The sequence below is a fragment of the Podarcis vaucheri genome (genome assembly GCF_965113315.1).
Source record: "Podarcis vaucheri genome assembly, chromosome: 9".
Classification (NCBI taxonomy): domain Eukaryota; kingdom Metazoa; phylum Chordata; class Lepidosauria; order Squamata; family Lacertidae; genus Podarcis; species Podarcis vaucheri.
Window position 1 is genome coordinate 51,710,677 of NC_138767.1, and position 23,464 is coordinate 51,734,140.

Consider the following 23,464-nt stretch of genomic DNA (forward strand, 5'->3'; position numbering starts at 1 on the left):
ATCATTCACAGGAAGAGACAGGTGAGAATCTTGGATGAAGACTCAGGAGATGTGGGCTCAAATTCATACCCAGCCATAAAGCTGACTGCGTGCATCAGCCTAACCTACTTCACAGGGTTGTTGTGAGGATAAAATGGGAAGGGAGGGGGAAGGGTGACGCACACTGCCTTGACTTTTTTCAGTGAATGGCCGTGTTTAAGCCCATTAGCTAATGCAGCAACAAAACTGTTATGTACTGAAGTTCTCACCCTGGGCCAGCAGGGGGATACTGTAGATAGTTATGCAAATAAGGGATCGAAAGTGACGTTCAGTGATTGGATATTTTTAGAAAATTGTTACAGTTACGCTGTACTGGAGCTCTATATAAGTAGGCTGACTGAACCCTTCAGTTCAGTTCTGTTCTGGCCTCTGAATAAACAAGAGCTGTTTGAAGAATCATTGTGTCGTCTGATATGTTCACCCACAACTTAACAAAAACTATACTTAATTCTATACATTAATTATGCTGCTATATAGAGTCACTTCACATATTATGCTTTCCCTACATGTAGAGCCCTTCTTCCTAACTCATATTCAGAACTTGGAAAGTTCATTTCAAAAAGTAATTAGTTCAGGTTTCGTATGTCCCAAAGGGAACTAATTCAAGTTAATGTTTGTCCCTTTATGCAACAAACTAAACCAGTTCACTATTCAGTCTGGGGGCATCCAAATGTTCCTAGGCTAACAACAACACTCCAGCTTTCAGAATGTTACAAGCTGCTGTGCTGAAGTAACAATATATTTAAAAAGATTAAGAAAAGGCCTGAAGAGTCTAAAGGGTAAAATAAAAAACACATGTAAGAATACAAAGCTGAAGATGAACTAGAAATCATTCAAACTTCTACCCCAAATTACTCAGTTCACATTCACTTTACCCAACCATTATGGGAACTACTTTTAAGAGATGTTTGAACCATTTCAGTGAGCTTGGTTAAACCAAACTAGTTCACTGAAAGCTTTGCTCAACAGTATCAAGAGATGGAGTAAGCCCAGTCAGACTGCCGTTCAGGCAACTTTGCTAGATCTAAGCAGTTCTGCGGTCTGGTCAGTGTGCTGACTTGAGGTCTGTGATAGAAGAAAGACAGGCAATAAATGTAACAAACCACTAATCAAAAAAATAAGTGATGGAGTAAATGAAACTCATGCTTTCTAGCCTATGATTCTGGATTATAGATGGCAAGGATGGTGTCAGGGCACTGTCAGGGGAGCAGGTTCATCAACAGCTCAGAAAGGAGACTCGAAGGAAAGTCAGCTATTTTATTTAGGAAATTAGGATACAACAGAGATCACTCTGGCATGGCTGCCTCTGTGTAGACATTGCCAAGGCTGGCTCTTGGCACCTCTTCTTCCTGCTACCCCTCTTCTTCCAGCCATATTCTAAGCAGACGCAAAATTCTGGGAAGAAGAGCCCCCCCCCCGGCTTTTCTGTTCAGCTACGTGTAAAGCTTTTCATGACCTCGGAGTCAAACGGGGAGGGGAGCTCAAGGCAGAGGGACTGGGCAGCTGCTGTGAAGCTGTTGCAGCATATGGCCCTTCCCTGCCCTGGCCTTCAGATTCTGTTCAATGTGTGTCATCCAGTCCTGACCTCGGAGGGCTCCCTGCCTCTAGCTCTTCTTGTTCACTCAAGTCTCTTGTGTCTTCTGCCCCCAGCTCCTTCCCTCTTCTGATCTGTCTTCTGTGTCCCACCACCACTCCCCTGGATCTGAGCCTTCTTCCTCTGTGGCTTCTCTAGGGAGTTCCTCAGCTGCAGCCTCCCACCATTCTTCTTCTTCTTCTTCTTCTAATAATAATAATAATAACAACAACAACAACAACAATAATGATAATATTTATACTCTGCCCATCTGGTTGGGTTTTCCCAGCCACTCTGGGCAGCTCCCAACAGAATATTAATAATAATAATAATAATAATAATAATAATAATAATAATAATAAATGATAAGACATCAAACAATAAAAACTTCCCTAAACAGGGCTGCCTTCAGATGTCTTCTAAAAGTCATATAGTTATTTATTTCCTTGACATCTAATGGGAGGGTGTTCCACAGGGCAGGCGCCACTACCAAGAAGGCCCTCTGCCTGGTTCCCTGTAGCTTCACTTCTCACAGTGAGGGAAGCACCAGAAGGCCCTTGGAGCTGGACCTCAATGTCTGGGCAGAATGATGGGGATGGATATACTTCTTCAGGTATACTGGGCTGAAGCCTTTTAGGGCTTTAAAGGTCAGTACCAACACTTTGAATTGTGCTCAGAAACATACTGGGAGCCAATGCAAGTCTTTCAGGACCTGTGTTATATGGTCTAAGTGGCCACTCCCAGTCACTAGCCCTTGAGAGATGGCTCCAATTGTTATAGAGGGCTCTTGGCAAGTCCCTGCTGATAGAACCCCTGAATGTGGTCCACCTGGCAGCAACAGAGCTCTGATGATTAACAGGCAATACTCAGTGAGTATCTGCGAGTGGTCATTTAAATTTTCCCCATTGCCCACTAAGTAGCATCACTCCAGGACATTGTGGGGTTACTAGAACCAGTCACCAGTCATTCACTGGAGTGCTATAAAATACTTTAAGAGGGGAGAGGGTAATTGTTTAAAGAGAAGACATCATTTGTGGATCCTACCAAGGTGCTGAGGCCAAATAGCTGCCTGACAGTCCTATGTGCTAATGCCAAGCCTGTTAGACTGGCAGCACCTCAGCGAGTGGAACCACTGAATAGCAGTCCTAAGAATGCCCACAATCACAGTTTCAATACCCCACTCTCAGCAGGAGAAAGACCTGGGAGGATCAGTAATGTGTGGTTTGCACTTACCTGTATATCTGGCAGAGAGAGTTGACCAGCAAGCCTCAGCTTCATTATGGCTACATTGAAAGTTTGCCAGTTATGTAAATGAGTTTGAATCTTGACAACAGTGATTCAGAATAAAACCAGTTGGATCTCAACACTAGTTGTATGTGAACGAGTCCCCCTCCATACTTATTCTATTCACATTTTACACACTGTTGATGTGAAATTCTACCTGGGCTTTACTTTCAATTCACCTGAATGACACAAGAGCAGATTGACTATGTAACTGACAAAAATGAAATTCTTTCACAACTATTAAAAGAAAATATCAACACTAATAAAAATAGGAAACAGAGTCCCATTTGGCATGGCTTTATTCAGTGGAAAAGGCAAACATTTGCACATGGCAAGCCACAAATGGATAAAAGCTCCAATGAGAACTTCATAAGCCATCTGCTAGTTGCCTAATGAGGCCAGTAACTATCATTGTTTACAGTCGAACACTGGGGGTCATGGATTTTTGCTGTAACGAAGGAGTCAATGCATCACTGCGGAAACGAAAAGAGAACTTATTCTTGCAGAAGGCTAATTATAAATACAATAAAAGAACAAATTATCCCCCCCCAAAATCTGCTCAGGTCTACAGAGAAATTGAACTTGGAAGGCAAGATGCAAAACCATGAAGCATTGTTTTGTTTTCCATTGGTCTCATGTCTAGTTTTGACACAAAGGAAATTACAGATTTTTTTCCTTATTACTAATGAGCAAGGATTATTTCTTTCTAAGTCTCAGAACCTCTAATGTCATTTAGATGTGTTATGTTTCAAACCTAGGTTGTTGTGGGTTTTTCTGCATGCATCACAGCGCTCCAACCTGGTCATAGCTTCCACATTCAAAACAAAGTCAAGGACAATTCAATTTGTATGGGCTGCCCTGGACTTTGTTTTGAGTGATGATTTGTACTTGCCAGAAGTTCTACATTAGAATACACACAGAGCTCTGGACCAGGCTACAGATTTGTCACCCTTTCATTCTGTTTCTATTGCCTGAATGTTGGTCTACAGACAGAAGAAGCGAGCCACTAGGGATAAGAAGTGAAAAATACATAACGTAGAAACAAATTTAATGGGATTAATACATAAATTTTAATGACCACAAGATAATAAAATTCAGAATCTAAAGACTGATAAAAGAAAGCAAATATCTAAAAAGGAAAGTTTGATTGGCTGTCGGTGATCTTGAACCATTTCAAGACATCTTCCTGAAAAGAAAATACGGATTCAGAGCTTCAGCAATCATATTATGCAAGACAAGATTGCTGGTGCTGGGTCACCTTAGTAGCTCCTCAGAGTTTCAAAATACATATTCTGTGATTCAAATGTTTGAGATATTGAAAGTCATGGTGGAAAGATTCCTCAAGGGACACTCTTTACATACAGTACATGTTTTTGTATAGTTGATATTTGAGACCCTCACAGAGTACTCCAGGAAGCAATTTGCAATCTGACTCAATCTGAGATTGTTCATACATTACAATGTACAATATAGTTTTAAACCAGGTAGGCTGTAATCCAGGGATGGGGACCTGTGACTCTCCAGATGTTGTTGGACTCCAATCCTGTCAGTTCCAGGCAACATGACCAATAGTCAGGGATGCTGGGAGTTGTAGTCTAGCAGCATCTGGAGGGCCAAAGGTGAGCCACTTTTGATGTGGTCATTATCAACATAGTTCTAATGTGACGTCAAGTGAATAGTGTTTCTGTGTTGCAATTACACACCCCATTCAGTGTATTTATATATTCAGACCTACCTCAGTGGGGATTCTAAGCATAGCTGTCAACTTTTCCCTTGCGAGGAATCCTATTCGGAATAAGGGAATTTCCCTTTAAAAAAAGGGAAACGTTGACAGCTATGATTCTAAGAAGGCATTAGATGTGTACAATTTGCACTGACTTGCATTGATGAAGAATCACACACACTGTGAAAATTGTGCATTCTACACATAGAACTACTTTTGTCATTATTTAGGCTAGTAGAACAACTACTTTCTGGTTACATGCAGTGACGAAGATGCAAATATGGATCAGAAGCAGCACTAGGGGACAACAGGAATAACATTCATTTTTGTCCATTCAAGATAAATTAACCCTGAATAGCCCCCATCCCCATATTCCATATTTACAATCCACCATACACATCACAATTAACATTTCATAACACCACCATTTTAATTTCATAAACACCGTGATTGTGTGATCAAAATGTAAGTTAACCATGATAAGTAATCTTGGGGCGTATTCAACTAAGTTTAACTCTGCATAGTACTGAAATTAATGGGCCTAGCTTTGTTGTGTTTATTAATTTCAATGTGTCTCCTCTGAGCAAATCATAGTTGAGTACACCTATTTATTATGCAGTACCTTGGTTCTCGAACTTAATCCATTCTGGGAGTCCATTCGACTCCCGAAACCATTCGAAACCCAAGGCGCGGCTTCCAATTGGCTGCAGGAGCTTCCTGCACTCAAGCAGAAGCCGCGTCGGACGTTCGGCTTCCGAAAAACGTTCGCAAACTGGAACACTTACTTCTGGGTTTCCGGCATTCGGCAGCCAAAACGTATGAGTACCAAGGCATTCGAGAATCAAGGTTCTATAGTAAGCTGGGGGGGGGGGGTTCCTGCTTTTTTATTTGAAAGTTGGCAAAGTAAAGCCTAGATTTCACATTATAATATAGAAATACTGTATTAAAGTAGAAACTGATCACCACAAATGGATTTCATTTCTTGCTATAGCAGTGTGATGGTTTTTTCCTCCCTCTTTTTCCTGGTGCCTATAAACTGTTTTCTCTGCAAAATGCATGAGACAATGCTTATTTACCTAAATTACAGGGAAATGTGTGAGGATGTACTTACTTACTTAAATTATAGGAGTCACTCAAGGATTAATTAGTTAATTAATGTTTGCAAACTGTTCTACATGGGGAAAATGTAGTCAGTAAGTGTCAATTATTAAATCACAGGTTTATCTGGCTTTACAATTGAACCCCTAATAAAGCAAGTTACATAATAGTTACAGGTTTGAAAAGCCACTCTTACTGTCTAAAAGATATAAAGGTTTTAATTAGCAGAAGCCTGGAAAATGTTTTTCAGGAGAGAGAGAAACACCACTAAATATTATTAAAGGTTTCTTCTAATGAAAATAATAAGAAAATATAAACTCTCAGAATGCAACTATTACTTTGAGATCTATTACCTAAGGGCTTAGCCAGTGGGAATATTAACTGTGTTTGACAAGCTTTTCCTGAAAATAATTATATTTGTCAAATAAATGGTGAAAACCGAAAGCTATTTGTAGTATATATGCCATAATTTTAAGCAATGTTCAGAAGCAGAAGCAGATTAAAGAGCCATTCCTATTCAAGAAAAAATAAGATTTAGTGCCCCTTGAAACATTCTGCATAATGCTACGAAAGGACACTTTAACATATATTATTTAGGCACCATAATGCATAGTAATGCCTGAGTAGTTAAGGCTACAATGGAACTATAGTGGAAGATAAAAGAGGGCCTGATCCTATCCATTCCAAGTGCAGCATCTACACATAGAGGATTCTAATAGACTCAATGGAGCCTTGTTTCCTTCTTCCCCCCTATTTTCATATGTGCATACACCTCTGTGAGCAGGCAGAAGGAAGGACCTGGAGGATGTGCAGATCTTCCACATCCCCATCTAACTTCCTCCCTCTCTCACTTCTGACTTGCTCTGAGCAGAAGGTGAGGCTAGACAGGGTGAAGGGGGATTTGAACATGTCCTCCTATTTACCCTGAGAGCTGCCACTTGAATTGCAAGGACAGCCAGAGGGGAACTGGCCCACTTATCTTTCTTATGATCCCTTCCTTAGCTAACATTTTTAGAAGGATGAAGGCTAAAGTTGGAGGGATTAGTGGGGTGGGATTGTGGATCAAGACCTCATAACCTTCCACCCCTAATTTTAGCAGTCCTAGTTGTGCCTGCTCATGCACAGACAGTGGGAAGGTGAGACAAGGTCAGATGAGAATCCTGGTTGTCTGAGTACTGAAACTACACTGCAGAGGGTGTGTGTGGATGAAACTGGGTTCTAGTGAGCCAAAAGGAATCTTCCCCAGTGAAATCTCCTTCTAGAAATTTGCTGTACGTGGACTACATTGTTCCCTTAACACTTCAAAAAAACACATGGCCAGTTTTAATGAAATGTTGTAGGTACCTTGTATCAGGTACAATCAATATTAGATCTTGGATGCTAGGCATCTGTTTCCCATTCCCTATGCCACCATGACAGCTGATCAGAAGAGGGAGCTGTACTCTTTCTAACCTTAGTCTAATATCCAACTGAAGTGAAGCCTAGGTACATCATGTAATTGCATTGGCTCTCAATCATCAGTGGCTACCTTTGCTCCTCCTGTCTCTTTCCTCTCTTTGCTACCTCCCAGTCCTGCCATATTGAAATTTATATTCTAATATTCTTGAGAACCGACTTTGTTGTTGTTGTTACTATAAGGTAAAGGTAAAGGAGACCCCTGAGCATTAGGTCCAGTCGTGGCCGACTCTGGGGTTGCGGTGCTCATCTCGCTTTACTGGCTGAGGGAGCCGGCGTACAGCTTCCGGGTCATGTGGCCAGCATGACTAAGCCGCTTTTGGCGAACCAGAGCAGCACACAGAAACGCTGTTTACCTTCCCGCCGGAACGGTACCTATTTATCTACTTGCACTTGACGTGCTTTCGAACTGCTAGGTTGGCAGGAGCAGGGACCGAACAACGGGAGCTCACCCTGTCGCTGGGATTTGAACCGCCGACCTTCTGATCAGCAAGTCCTAGGCTCTGTGGTTTAACCCACAGTGCCACCTGCATCCATGTTGTTACTATACTACACTATTAAGCATCATATTGTGATGAGTCCATCTATCTTCAGACAGTTCTGTCTCTACAGTTTGAAAATTGTCTGGCAATGTGCAGTAGCTCCAATGTTTTATCATGTAATGTCCTTTTAGACCTAGAAAAGTGTGTGTGTGTGTGTGTGTGCGCGCGCGCGCATGCTGCAGCAGCTCTGCTGTAGAAGCTAACTAAGTCTCTAAGATGCTTTGATCAGTTTTTCACCTGAACCTATATATGTAAGATTCATATACAGTGGTGCCTCGCAAGACGAAATTAATTCGTTCCGCAAGTTTTTTCTTCTTGCGAGTTTTTCGTCTTGCGAAGCACGGTTTCCCATAGGAATGCATTGAAAATCAATTAATGCGTTCCTAGGGAAACCGCCTTCAGACCAGGTCCGGGGACAGTCTGTCCCCCGACCTCTTCTGAAGGCTGGGGGGGGGGGGACAAGGGCTTTTCTTCCCACTGCCAGCCTTCAGAAGGCTGTTCTGAAGGCTGGCGGTGGGAACAAAAGCCCTTCTTCCCACCTCCCGCCCCACAAGCTCCAGGGACAGGAGGGCTTTGCTGCCGACCGCCAGCATTTTAAAAGCCCCTGCTGTCCCGGGGCGATTTTAAAATGCTGGCGGGCGGGAGCGAAGCCTCCGCTGTCCCAGGGAGATTTTAAAATGCTGGGGGTCGGCAGCGAACGCTTTGCTCCCGCCCGCCAGCATTTTAAGATCGCCCGGGACAGCAGAGAAGTCTCCGCTGCCCCGGGCGATCTTAAAATGCTGGCGGGCGGGAGCGAAGCATTCGCTGCCGACCCCCAGCATTTTAAAATCTCCCCGGGACAGCAGAAAAGTCTCCGCTGTCCTGGGGAGATTTTAAAATGCTGGGGGTCGGCAGCGAACGCTTCACTCCCGCCCGCCAGCATTTTAAGATCGCCCGGGACAGCAGAGAAGTCTCCGCTGTCCCGGGAAGGCAGGCGGGGGGGAGCAAAGACTTTTGCCCCCCGCCGGCCTTCAGAAAAGGTCCAGGACCTCTTCTGAAGGCCGGTTGTGGGCGAAAGTCTTTGCTCCCGACCGCCAGCAATTTAAAACAGGTCCCCGGAGATTTCCCTATGGGCTTTCGTCTTGCGAAGCAAGCCCATAGGGAAATTCGTCTTGCGAAGCGCCTCCAAAACAGAAAACCCTTTCGTCTTGCGGGTTTTCCGTCTTGCGAGGCATTCGTCTTGCGGGGTACCACTGTACACAAATCTTCCCTGTTTACCACGGACAGTCCCTTTTTCCTGGTAAAACATTGTTCCTTTTGTTTTGGGGAGATTTGGGGAATGCTGTTTCAAAACGTTAGGTGAGTGCATAAATGTCGGAAAGCATCATTCTAGAGTTGCCATTCCTGTTTCATTCTCTTCATTCTCTAAGACTTGACAGGCAAAATTATTATGCCTGTCCCCAATGGCACTTTGGACAAATTTCCCAGATGTGTTCTATGCTCCCAGCACCATCTACTAGTTCCTTGATCCTCATGAATGGATCTTCTGGAAACTGACTCTGGTTTGATCCCTGGCTAAATAGAATGTATGCCTTTGTCCTGTTGACGCTCATGAGCTGATTCCTTTGGCATGGTTTTCTCTCTCCTTTGGTTATACTGGCCACTACCAAGGACTCATTCAGCAACTACGGTGTGTCCTATGATCAGTGAACAAAATATCAACTCAAGCCAATTAATTAATACATGTAGTTCAATTAATACATGTAGTTCTCATATGTTATTGTAGTATTAAAATCAAATTATTTTATTCCAAATTATTTCATGTAATTCCTAACTGAACATGCTGCTTGGTTATACAGCACAACCAATGCCAATAAAACCATAGCTTTGTTACTGAAACCACCCTTTTCTTTCTGAGCGCTTGTCTCCTTGGTGCCTTCTGCAGAACCCACAGTAGCTACCAGACTGTTGCTACTTTGCAGTGGGACTGAATCGCACACTGGTAAATTCACATTGTAGAAGTGGATTTGCTGCTCTTGTGCAAGAAACCAGCCTCTTCTCACAAAGAAAATGGACTTTCTGTGCTAAGAAAAGTGCACGAAAAGTACACTAGAAAGTATGGGATAGCAATTGTTTGATGCAATGTTGAAGAACATGCCCACAATTAAATCAGAATGAATGTTATATAAAGAGGTCATCTGGAAGCAACCCAATTCAAAGGACAAATGTCCCACATTTCCAATAGATGAGCCAGCCCTAACTACATGGTAATTATCTGAGAGTGCCTTGTAATTGGAAAGTGGATTTGTCCTATAGTGGGCTCCTTCAGGAGAGAAGAGGCCCTGTTCCATGTGTATGGAAATTAAGTAGTTTGTCCACTGCAAAAAGTAAAATAACCAGATAGGAGATTATAAAAGAGACGAAGAAAAGGTGTCTGGCGTTTTGTGTGTTTATTTGACTGCTTTCTGTGTGCCTAACAGGAAGGAAAGCAAAAAGTGTAACAGATGGGTCAGTCTCACAGTATGATTCAGCGTAATGCCTGTATATACTTTAATCCAGTCTGTCTGAGACCCTCACACATGTCTATACATTCTTTCACTGGATTTCCAAATATTCAAAGCTAAAGAGGTTAATGCAGTCAAATGGAACAATATTATTAGGGTGGGGGACTATGAATATTGATTACAGCATAAAAAGATAATACACAGACCGTATAGAAATAATAATCCACTGTGCTATAAATGTGATAGTTGCTGCATATTTTGTAACACTAAGAACTCTTCCATCAACTCACTGTACAAATTACAGCCCTGTCCTGGCTCCTGTCCAACACACACACACACACACACAGAGAGAGAGAGAGAGAGAGAGAGAGAGAGAGAGAGAGAGAGAGAGAGAAGCTCTTACTTGGATGTAGCAAAGACATTTTTATTCAGGCAACTAACAGTACCGGCTCAGCAGCAGGGATAGTGCTCAGGAGTCACGATTCAGGAATTCAGGAGCAGGACTAGAAGTTCAGAAATGGACAGAAGCAATGAAGATGTCCAAACAAGTTCCCCTACTCCTCCCACCAAGATTTCAATGAGAGGGATGGTGCACTCATTTGTGAGACTCTCTTTCCTTGTGGGAATGTCAGGATTGCAAGCATGCACTCCGTCGTGGCAGGTGGGTCTGCTCCCACCTGGGAAAGCAACATTTGGTTCTAGGTGACAAGACTGTACCCTTGTGTTCAAGCTCCTATTCTGCTTCCTGCCTTGGCTGATCAAAGCCTCCCCCAGCCTCTACTGAGACTCTCTGCTCCTCAGGACGGTCAGAGGGGGAAGCCAGCACTTCTGCTCCCCCTTCCAATGTTTCTGATGTACAAGAAGAAAGGGAAGGTTCCCCTCCTCCAACTCAGGTCCCCCCATTTCAGCCCCGTCCCCATTTCTTCCTCCTCTATCAAAGTCTGCCAACTCAAACCTGATCCTAGCAGTGCTGTGGGGTTCATGACAGCCCCCTAATAAATCTGATTACATGATTAAGTGCAAGTTTAAATGTTTTCCTGGGCTGCTGTTTCAAAATACTGTAATAAAACATGAGAACAGGAAAACTCTGTCATTGTCAAATGAGGACTTGTATTTGCATATGCTTCAGTCTTGCATGCAATGCCAAAACATTTTCCTCCTGCTTTACTATTAATGCCAAATAATTTCATCTGTATTAGAAATATTTCAGATTGGTATTTATACTCCCTGACCTGTACTACGGAAATAAGTCTTTTTAACTAGGCACTACTTCCTTATTTGTGTCAAGGACTTTCCTTGTTACTAATCCTTTCTTAAGCTATATCATCCTACTGATGAGGCAAACATTCCCATGGAGAGCAAACTATAGGGCTTGAGCAGCCAGAATCTGCTCTCTGTCTTTATTGTGCATCTGTCTGGATTTTAAAGCACAGAGTTATCCTATGCCCTAATTGTACACTGGGACAGGAGAGAGATGTCAGTGGAATTGCCACTCTATCCTAAACCTACTCAGTTCAAGAGGGGAGCTGCAAAGCAGATAACCAGAAAACAGTGCAACAAATGGCAGATAACAACCCCCCAGCATCTTTGAAAACATTAACCAATGCCCACAAAACCAATGACATCTCGTGTCACCCACACACGGAGGGAGCCAATGAACTTAGGGAGGCAGGGGACACATTCAACTAGCCCACCTCCTGGCATCTTAGCACATACAGCAATGCAACGCTGCCTGTTCCCGCTTACACACACAGCAATGCCATCACCCTTGCTTCTGCTTACAAAGCAACTGAAGTCAGGGTAGAAGGGGTGATCCCCTCTCCTCCATCCCACCAGTGGCGAAGGAACCCTCTCCGGCACCCGGGGCGGGACGCTGAGGAGCAGGGCGAACCGCCCGGTGACGCATGTGTGGCATCCCGTATGGATGGATCCTGTACGTTCGCTGTGCGAGAGGCAGCCCATATGGACGGTGAGAGCGGGAGCCCGTACGGACGCCCCATGAGCGGCGTCCATACTGACTGTGCACACCCTCAACCACTCTACAGCTGGGGGGAGGCAGGGGTCATCTTGTCACCCCCCCGAGGGGCACCCGGGGTGATCCGTCCCCTCCGCCCCCCACTTCGTACGGCCCTGCATCCCACATCCCCCAATTCAGACCCCTCCCTCTGTTTCCTCTTCCTCCTCTTCCATCAGAGCCTGCCAATTGAAACCTGATTTTAACAGTGTTGTGGGGCTCATGACACACACCCCACCCCACTTTAATGGGGTTTGGCTTGCTCTTTTAAACATTGAATATACTTACACTGGAGAGGTTTCTGCATGATAAACTCCACCCTAAAGGGCTTGAACTTTCTTTTATCAAATACTGTATATACAACACCAAAGTGAACTAAAGAGTCACTGTGGGTCGATAACCTTTACTGAGTGGTTGTCTTTTGTGTGTATTGGCGAGGGGTGGTCCGCCACACATCTGTAGTGCATTTTCCAGACTGCAGTAAACTGAAATTGTAAAATAAACCACTTTCCAAGCCTGAATTAAGTTCTGCCTTGGCACATGCTGGAAAATGATTGTTTGAACTTCCATTGGGTCACAGGTTTCCTTTGGTAATTTCCCAGCCAGGCCTACTTTTCATTACAAATACACCATGTGGTACAAAATATAGTTTTAGTCTCATAAGCTATCTTTCCATCTGTTGCTGTTATACATGGATCATGTTAGTACACCAAATAATGTAAATATGCCCTTACTCAAGTCTGGAAGCTGTTGCATCTCATAGGACACTAGTATAATTAATTGCAGAGAAAGAAGCAAGGTAGATGAGATATCTGTACTAACTCTTTACAGTATATAGAATTTGTAGACCATGTATATAGTTGCAGAGGCTACTTAGACACAAATGTGCATTAGCTGGTGAATAGGCTACTCTCTCCTTATAAGAACTTGCTCTGTTTTCATACTTTGAAGTTCTACTGTGGTGCCAAAATCAATACTTGGCAGCTGGGTTCAAAAGACAGGAATCTCCTCTTCACATTTTTCAATGTACATACTTTTGAATCTTATTAATAAAAGAAAGTGCATCTGATAAAATTAAAACCAGTTGGTCTGGTTGGGCACGTGTGTATTTTTTGCTGCAGATAAGCTCATGCCTACATTTAAAAGTATGAAGGAAAGTTGGTATTCTGTTAGTGCTGGTATTGCTGTTTAATTAAAATGGTTTTTTTGAGGGGGGATTCAAGTAAATATTAATTAAATAACTAGTTGTCAATTACAATTGAATCTAGTGATAATGCTTTTGGGAAACTCAAACATCAGGTTCAGAGCAATGAAGATTTTTGTTATTCATATGCTGATAGCTGCCTGCATAAAGATCACAAGGACATGGAAATGGATAGAATACCCTTAATAGGCTAATGGAAGAAAAACATCAGAACTTGATAGTATTGAATAAAATAATGTAATATAAACAATTATACAATGAATGAATCAACTCAATAGAAATATTTCAGAAAAAATACTTCTTTTATTCTTTACTGGAATCAGCATTGTACAAGGAATATTCTAAGCATGGATATTGAAACATGGTAATTAAGGGATATGAAACTTCCGTTCAGAATATAAATTGTTACTGTTATTTTGCTAATATGTACAGGGATTGTTTTATATTTTGCACATTTCTCTTATTTTTATTTATAATGACAAATTATGAATAGAAAAGGTGAATATTTTAACACACCACATACTATATGTGTCCTAGTCACTTTCTTCTTCCTTTTCCTATCTTTGTTTAGCTTTTTCTGTTACTTCATCATACATATATCTGATTTGTCAGTGAGTGGTTATTATTTGTGTTATGACAGGAGAAAATGAGTGTGTCAGAAAAAGAGTAAGGAAAGACAGGAGATTATTATTACTATTATTATTATTATTAATCTTATTAGTCACTTTTGTGTCACAGGCAACTCAAAATGACAAAAAACAAAATAAAATACATACGTACGGTGCTTTTTTTCTTAAAAATGTTTAGGGGTACTCTCATTTTGACTCAAGAAAACCCTCATTTTATAGTTCAAAAAGGGAAAAATAAATACAGTAAATGAACAAAAGTACAAAGATTCACAAAATATTTAGGGTATGCATAACCCTGCCCACCCCAAAGCACTGCATACTTATATTAAAACAAGGTAGCGAGGGGGAAGAAAACATTAAAACATCCCACCTACTCTAAAAGGCCTTACTTAGATTGTTAAAAGCCAAAGGCCTCCATCTGGCCTGGTTAATTGTTCGATTTGGATAAGGTTAAAAACATAGGGTGCTATCCAACATTAAGGTACCCCTGACCATTAGGTCCAGTTGTGGACGACTCTGGGGTTGCGGCACTCATCTCGCTCTATAGGCCAAGGGAGCCGGCATTTGTCCGCAGACAGCTTCTGGGTCATGCAGACAGCATGACTAAGCCGCTTCTGGTGAACCAGAGCAGCGCACGGAAATGCCATTTACCTTCCCGCCAGAGCGGTACCTATTTATCTACTTGCACTTCACGTGCTTTTGAACTGCTAGGTGGGCAGGAGCTGGGACCGAGCAATGGTAGCTCACCCCGTCACAGGGATTCAAACAGCTGACCTTCCGATCAGCAATCCCTAGGTTCAGTGGTTTAGACCACAGCGCCACCTGCGTCCACTCATACTCAAAGTAGACCCATTAAAATCAATGGACTTAGGTCTACTCTGAGTATGACTAACATAGGCTATCACCCATACAAATGGTTAAATAAACTAGCTTTCTTTTTCTGTATTAAGTAATAGGTTGATAGCTCCCAACTAGATTGTGATTCCAAGAATGACCAGATTATGTAAATTTGGGAAGCAAAGCACAGAGTGCTGCTGCTGCTGCTACTGCAGCAGCTAGTGAGTCATCAGGTGGAGGTGTGGCCTGGCGAGACTTAGCAGATGCAACTTGTCATGTAATCGGCATGGTTCAAAGCTTTGGTAGACCCTTATCATCTGTGGGAACAGGTAGGATTGTTGTGAGCAGTGCTTTTTTCTTTAAAAATGTTTAGGGGTACTCTTCATTTTCCTACTCATATTGAAATACTGCCCCTCCATGATGACAGACTTAGATTCACAAAATGTTTAGGGGTATGCGTACCCCCAGGGGGGAAAAAACACTGGTTGTGAGACCACCTGTGGCCTGGACAGATTGTGGAGAAATCTTAATTATAAGGCACCTTCAGATGAGGGTTATGCAAAAATTGCTGTGGCTTAAAAAGTGATTTATAAAGAAGTTAAACTAAAGCAGCCCCTAAAACAGTCTTAGTAAACTCTGCTGTGTATGTTGCTCTTTGTGAAATCTGTCCATTATAATTCCCCCAAATGATGACCTTCAATGGTCCCATGCCTGTAAGAAAACAGATATCCCAAAATAAGGTAGGAGCCTAGGTTTCTACAAACTTCTAGGACTCACCATGTACGAATAAGTATACAGTATTAGTTTGTAAATGAAAAGAAATAAAAATAATATAAAATTTTAAAATTAGAAAGACTGACTAGGAACTATGGAATGTTGCAGAGTTGGGCCACTGAATGTTCCCTTTCAGCTAATCCTGCAATAGTTGGGAAATTTCTCTTTTGAAATTAAATGTGACTGTTGGACTTTCTGGGCAATTTCCACTCATATCTGCAGTGAATACGATAGTTAAAGCTACTTTTTCAGTTTCACAATGCTTATGCGCTGGACATCATTATGTTTAAATATTTCTCTCTCCATTCCACTAAATTCCAGCTGTTTGTCCACAGGACCATAACCGACTTTGTCTTCCCATTATAGGCATTCCCATTATTGATACCTGTGCTGAGAAAAACTACAGTAATACCTAAAGCAGGTAGTTCCTGCTTTATTTTTTCACTGGGTTGCATCTGCCAGGCACCCCCTGATTTAAAACAAGATAAATGTGAGGAAAAGGTTGTCTTTGTCATTTCAGGCTCAGGAACGCTCTGTGGCCATTCCAAGACTCCCAGTGGCATCTTGAGGGACAAAATGAAGCCTTCTGGAACATGAACACAATGTTCTTAGTTGCTGAAGTGACTCCTGAGAGTACTTGCCCTACTTATAAAAAGTGTGATGTAGAAAGCAGCCTTTGCTGGGCCAGAAAACAATCCGGCTGCAGGTCACAACAGCAGACCCATTGAGGTCATACCTAACTACTTTGGGGAGCTGACTTGGTGGGACTGATGGACTTTCAAAGTTTGCATTTTGAGAGTTGTAGCAGTGAACTTTTAACGCCCCACCCCCACCCCCATACAGTTCATAGAGGGTTTATTATTATAATAAAAAAAATACTTTTGTGATCACCTTTGTCTCTGCTTCTCTTTCCTCGCCTCTTCCTCCCCCATCACCCGCTTTTTCTGACTACCCGCCCCCCCAGCACATTCACATATGATGACGGCCTTTCTGCCTGCCTGTCTTTCATTCTCCCTTCCTTTCTTCCTTTGGCACTGGCAGGGTTAACGCTCAGGAATGCCCCAGCGAGGAATGTGCATGCAGATGAGATGGATGCTAATCTCATGCTAATGAGCGGCTGCTTCTGCTACCGCCGCCGCCGCTCCGGGGGCTGAGCCGGGCTCCCCCCCCCCCACAACTCGACCCTCCGCGTCCGCCCCGGATCGGAACCCAGTCGCCGCCTCGGCTCAGCCTGGACCCCCCCCCGACCCACTGCTGCTACGGAATGGGGGCAGGAAGCGGAGACTCCCGTTCAGACATGGTGGACTGAAACTCCGCCGAGTTTCCTGGCCGATTTGCAAAGGCTCTGCCTGCCTCCCTCCCTCCGCCCAGGGTTCCCGGGGAGAAGTAAGAGGGGGTGGGGGGGAAGAGAGAGAGAAGTAGGGTCGTCCTCCTTTTTCCCGCTTCCCTCCTTCCCTCCTTTCTTGTTTTCTGGTCCCTATGGAGCAGCAGCAGCAGCTGCTACCCCCCGCCCTCGGCCATGCCTAGGAAAGTGGGGAATGGGCAGCTGCCCTTACCCGACGGCTGGGAGGAGGCGAGAGATTTCGATGGGAAAGTCTTCTACATCGACCACAACACCAAACAGACCAGCTGGATCGACCCCAGAGACAGGTGGGTGTAGATTTGGGGGGGGAGCACAAGAGGCGGGGGCTGAAGCATGCGGGGGGGGGGGAGCACTTGGCACCAGCCTCGCTTGTCCTAACTTTAGGGAGTTTCTTTCCGCCTCTCCTCCGCTCCCCACCTCCTCCTCCTCCCGTGTAAGGGAGGGTCTCGTACAGTTATATAAGAATCTGCAAAGAGTAAAAATAAAAAAAGGGGAGTGGGTTCCTCTCCAGTATTATTTTGGGAGGAGATGAGGGGTGTGTGTGTTTGTGTGTTTTTCTGGCATGTGTTGTCCTGCGAGGGGGGTGTGTGTTTGTGTGCAGTTGGAGACAAGAGAGTGAAAGTGACTCTTGCAAGGCTGGGAAGTAAAAAGGAGAGTTTGCGAAGAGGAAGGAAAGAACTCTGGGAATGTCTTCAGGCTCTCGTGACCCGCCACAGAATCCCCACCCATTCCTTCTCCCCAATTTATTTATTTTTTAAAAAATGCAAATTCCTTCTACCGTAAACTTTATTGCCTTTAGAACTAAAGTCGGTGGAGGCGCTCTCTTTTTAAAACAACAACAACTTTGCACAAGTTTTAAAGATTTATTTTTTAAGAAATCAGGATTCTAATTAGAATAGATTTGTCAGTCTTTTAAAGAATTCCGCCAAGTTGTTTTTACACTGCCTTTTTCTCTCTCTTCCAAAATCTACACAGTCAAGATCTTGGGACTGTGTGCAAAAAAAAAAAAGTGATAAGACTGTATTTGACTTCGTGCTCTTTAGTACAAAACTTTTTTGAACAGCCTTTCTGAGGAGTAAGTGCTGGTGGTGGTGGGGAAGTGTAGGCAGTTTGCTCAGTCTGTTTTTGGAACTGCAAGTTTGGCATGTAACAGGTTTGAACTTCCATTACTTCTGAAATCCTGGATTATTATTAGTATATATATATATATATATATATATATATATATATATATATATATGCCTTGTATGTTGTCTTGATCTCAACCCTAGATGTGTATCCCTTGTTCCACCCCACATCTGTCCAAAGTGAGTTCTTGTGGAGAATCTGAGGGAAGTCTTCACAGGCCTCATGCCTGAACCACAAAACTAGGCCTCAACTGACTGCTTTTATTCCCCCCCCCCCTTACAGATTATAGGATGCTCCTTGCCTTTCCTAGTCCTCAAACTTGAGGTTTTGAATGTAAACAAGGGGATAAAATTCATGATGAGATATCCTATAACTAATTATTTACTTTATAAATATTAGTTTCTATTTAATCCGTTGCAAGAATAATACTAGTGATCTAAAATGGCCTGTCTTTGGTTAAGGAACAGTTTCTCCAGTATATAATTTTCTTAAAACATATCTAGTGGCCATTTGTTCACATTTGGAACTAGTGTTGGACATTATTAAGCCCAATGAAATCCAGTTATCTCCCAACTAATAAGGGGCATTATAAATTTATGGCACAAACGGTGCTGAATTATTCATGAAGGTCTTGGCTTATATTTCCTGGCTGAAATAAGAAAGAGTAGCTGCAGTGACTCCATGGTGCTTGCAGACTGAAAAGTTTGACATGCCTCGTGCAAAATGTTGTAGCAGCTGCAACAATAAACACGTTACTGGAATGAAACTGTTTTTAAACTGCTGATCTAACATTCTTATTTGACGTTCTGTGTACTTCAAAAAAATCTCTGAAACAGAATGTAAATGTTGATAAAGCGGTGGGTTTTGCAGGTTGTGGTAATTGTACTGAGTTCTGCATATATTTGGCAACTTATAATGATAAAGTTTTGAAAACGTCTTACCTGTTTTCTGTTGATTTTACATTTAAATGTTTGTTTATGAATAGATTACAGAAAAAAATGCAATGCTTGAATGAAGGATATTGTGCTACTGTCTATCAAGAGTGCTGTAGACTCAAATTAAATATTGTTTTTGCTGTGCGTTGTTAACTAAATTTTGAGTTGTTGTGACACCTTGAACATGTGGATAGTATTGATCAGATATCTGGTTTTTCTGTTCTGCTAACCAGACTTGCAACTATAACTTTACAATTACATTTCCCCCTGCTATATTAAGAAAATGAAGTGCAATTTGCCTCTTGTATCACATGAGATTTGAGTTGACTACTGTCTTTCACTTTTCATTAATTTCCTAACTTCTGAAGTGAGAGAAGACTTGGGGCACTTTCAGCCCAGAGCTTGACTGTATTTTCTTTCACAAGAGCTAATGAAGTGAAGTCCTTGTTAAACAGTGTAGGAGACAGTGTTTGGGGTAACTCTATTAATGCTTGTCAATCTCATTACTCACTGTTACAGAACAAACAGAAAGAGGTATGTTGCACTTCGTACTTAAGATAATCCATAACTAATGTATGGGTCTCGGCTGTGAGACACAAATATGGGAACAAAGGGGAAAAGGCAGGTAATGTATACCCTGTTATTTGAGTTCAGTATACAGTGCATGATCCGCCTTGTAAAAGGTGAACATCTCATCTTGAATCTATCCAGAGTTATAGCCCAGCTATATACTGAAATATATGACTTACTCCCAAGAAAGTGTGCATAGTATTGCAGCATCATCCTATGCATATTTACTCAGAAGTAAGAACTACTATCTTCAGTGGGTCTTATTTTCAGGCAAATGTGTGTCAGATTGTAGCCTAGCCCCAATTATTTCAGTTGATTTTCTTTCCTAGTACAGTGGTACCTCGGGTTACATACGCTTCAGGTTACATACGCTTCAGGTAACATACGCTTCAGGTTACAGACCGCTAACCCAGAAATAGTACCTCAGGTTAAGAACTTTGCTTCAGGATGAGAACAGAAATTGTGCGGCGCGGCGGCAGCAGGAGGCCCCATTAGCTAAAGTGGTGCTTCAGGTTAAGAACAGTTTCAGGTTAAGAACGGACCTCCAGAATGAATTAAGTACTTAACCCGAGGTACCACTGTAAATGTGTTTCAGAGTAAGGGCTGACCTTAAGAACTGTTGTGCTGGCACAGTGACTTGTAGAATCGGGTGTAAGGGTCTCAGAATGGCAGCTCAAGAGTGGGCCATATCTCAGTGCATGCTCTCAGTGCAGAAGGCCTTAGATTTACTGTCTGACAGCTCTACCTTTAAAAGGCATTGAGTAGCAGAGCAGAGAAAAACCTCTCTGACAGTCAGTCTTGGTCTTACCAGAGACATTTATAGTTAAAACCCCATATTGGGGATGAATTGCAGAGTAGTCACGGCACAAGCATTGCATGTGAAAGTTACCAGGTTCAGTCCTTGGCATCTCCAGGTAGGGCCCATTATGAAATGATAGAAATTTGCTGCCACCTAGTATAGACAATAGTGAGTCTGATGGACCCAATGGTCTGTCTTTGTACAAGCAAACTTCTGTGTTCCAGGTTTGCTATGGGGAAAGCTGCAGAAAGTTGAGTTGGGGTAGGTGCTTAACCATTTCTCTGCAAATACCCCAGAAATCTTTTCAAAACCTTTAGTTAAAACCCTAGATTCACTTGAAATAGAGCCCAGCTGAAAGAAAATGTGTGGGATGCCTTCCGCATAAGTAATCCCTCCCCCACATTCTTCCATCCTTGAGAAAATCTGGGGTTGGGACCATAAACTGGCTGAGATAAAGTCTACCAGTCAATAGTAGACCATACTAAGCTACCTTAGATGGACCAGTGATCTGAATTTTAGATAAAGTAGTATCATATCTAATATATTGTATCTTCCTAATGTTAGGACAGTATTCAGTGTCCAGCACCTGTTCAGTAGCTACCAGGTGCAAAGTCGATGCCCTTTGTACTTTTATAACATTGTTCTTTGTTATTATTTTTAAGGGCACAGGGTTTTAAGGCATATTCAATGCAATTCTACACAGGTTTACTTGGAAGTAATCCCTGTTGTGTCCAATGGATTTCAGCCTTAGTTTTAAATGGAAAGCAAGAGGAATGTCATGGCCTGGCAGAGGATGCTGTTTTAGCCACTGATAGCTGGTGGCTGTTGAGACTGGTAGGATGGAGGGTAGAAAGTTTCTGGAGACAGTCAATGACAGACCGAGCTGACTAATTATAGTTTCATCACCATCCTCCTCCATGCTGGGCCCTACAAGGATAGCTGAGTCTAAGGCTGGGAAAGGTGAAAGACAGTGCTGCCACCCCCTGGACTGTTGCAAGTAAGAAGGCAAGCTGGTGGGGACTGGCTGAGGGCAGACGGGTTGGGGAAATGCCCCATTTGCCCAATAGACCAGTCTCCATTGGTTTTAACTCTTGCATCAGCAGCAGCATCCTCTGCCTGTGTCACTGCAGGGAAAGCAATCTGTTATGGTTGAGCTGTCTGGAGTATGCAGTCCCCCAGTGGCGGACCTTGGCATCTCAAATTTCAGTGGCGGCCTGTGCAACACCAAAATCCAGTGGCCCCTCATCTAGAATCATAGAATCACAGAGTTGGAAGAGACCACAAGGGCCATCAAGTCCAACCCCCTGCCAAGCAGGAAACACCATCAGAGCACTCCTGACATATAGTTGTCAAGCCTCTGCTTAAAGACCTCCAAAGAAGGAGACTCCACCACACTCCTTGGCAGCAAATTCCACTGTCAAACAGCTCTTACTGTCAGGAAGTTCTTCCTAATGTTTAGGTGGAATCTTCTTTCTTGTAGTTTGGATCCATTGCTCCGTGTCCGCTTCTCTGGAGCAGCAGAAAACAACCTTTCTCCCTCCTCTATATTTGAACATGGCTATCATATCACCCCTTAACCTCCTCTTCTCCAGGCTAAACATGCCCAGCTCCCTTAGCCGTTCCTCATAAGGCATAGTTTCCAGGCCTTTGACCATTTTGGTTGCCCTCCTCTGGACACGTTCCAGTTTGTCAGTGTCCTTCTTATACTGTGGTGCCCAGAACTGGACACAGTACTCCAGGTGAGGTCTGACCAGAGCAGAATACAGTGGCACTATTACTTCCCTTGATCTAGATGCTATACTCCTATTGATGCAGCCCAGAATTGCATTGGCTTTTTTAGCTGCCGCGTCACACTGTTGGCTCATGTCAAGTTTGTGGTCAACCAAGACTCCTAGATCCTTTTCACATGTACTGCTCTCAAGCAAGGTGTCACCCATCTTGTATTTGTGCCTCTCATTTTTTTTTTGCCCAAGTGCAATACTTTACATTTCTCCCTGTTAAAATTCATCTTGTTTGTTTTTGCCCAGTTCTCTAATCTGTCAAGGTCGTTTTGAAGTGTGATCCTGCCCTCTGGGGTGTTAGCCACCCCTCCCAATTTGGTGTCATCTGCAAATTTGATCAGGATGCCCTTGAGTCCATCATCCAAGTCGTTGATAAAGATGTTGAATAAGACTGGGCCCAAGACAGAACCCTGTGGCACCCCACTAGTCACTCTTCTCCAGGATGAAGAGGAACCACTGATGAGCACCCTTTGGGTTCAGTCAGTCAGCCAGTTACAAATCCACTGAGTGGTAGCATAGTCAAGACCGCATTTTACCAGCTTCTTTACAAGAATATCATGGGGACCTTGTCAGATGCCCTGCTGAAATCAAGGTAGGCTACATCCACTGCGTTCCCTTCATCTACCAGGCTTGTAATTCTGTCAAAAAAGAGATCAGGTTAGTCTGACATGACTTATTTTTCAGAAATCCATGCTGACTATTGGTGATCACAGCATTCCTTTCTAGGTGCTCACAGACTGTTTGCTTAATGATCTGCTCCAGAATCTTCCCTGGTATTGATGTCAGACTGACTGGGCGATAATTATTTGGGTCCTCTCTTTTCCCCTTTTTGAAAATAGGGACAACATTTGCCCTCCTCCAGTCTGCCGGGACTTCGCCTGTTCTCCAGGAATTCTCAAAGATGACTGCCAGTGGTTCTGAGATCACATCTGCCAGTTCTTTTAATACTCTTGGATGCAGTTCATCTGGCCCTGGAGACTTGAATACATCTAAACTAGCCAAGTATTCTTGTACTATCTCCTTAGTTATTCTGGGCCGTGTTTCCTTTGCTGAATCATTTGCTCCAAATTCTTCAGGTCGGGCATTGTTTTCCTTATCAGAGAAGACTGAGGCAAAGAAGGCATTGAGGAGTTCAGCCCTTTCTGTGTCCCCTGTTTGCATTTCACCATCTTCTCCTCTGAGTGACCCCACTGTTTCTTTGTTCTTCCTTTTGCTACGAACATACCCATAAAA

General features: G+C 43.0%; 1 protein-coding gene across 2 annotated transcripts in view; it reads left to right on the top strand.

The window, feature by feature from the left end:
- The first annotated feature begins 16,814 nt into the window (after positions 1–16,814).
- The window catches only part of WWC2 (WW and C2 domain containing 2), a 117,118-nt gene continuing 110,468 nt past the window's right edge, over positions 16,815–23,464 (top strand). Inside the window, exon 1 of one of the 2 annotated variants that reach the window (XM_082237189.1) lies at positions 16,815–17,305. In XM_082237189.1, coding sequence (XP_082093315.1) covers positions 17,175–17,305 — 131 coding nt within the window. In that variant the 5' untranslated portion in view covers positions 16,815–17,174. Of the gene's footprint in view, positions 17,306–17,840; positions 18,172–23,464 lie in introns of those variants that run through there. The other variant, XM_082237190.1, reaches the window with a different exon arrangement.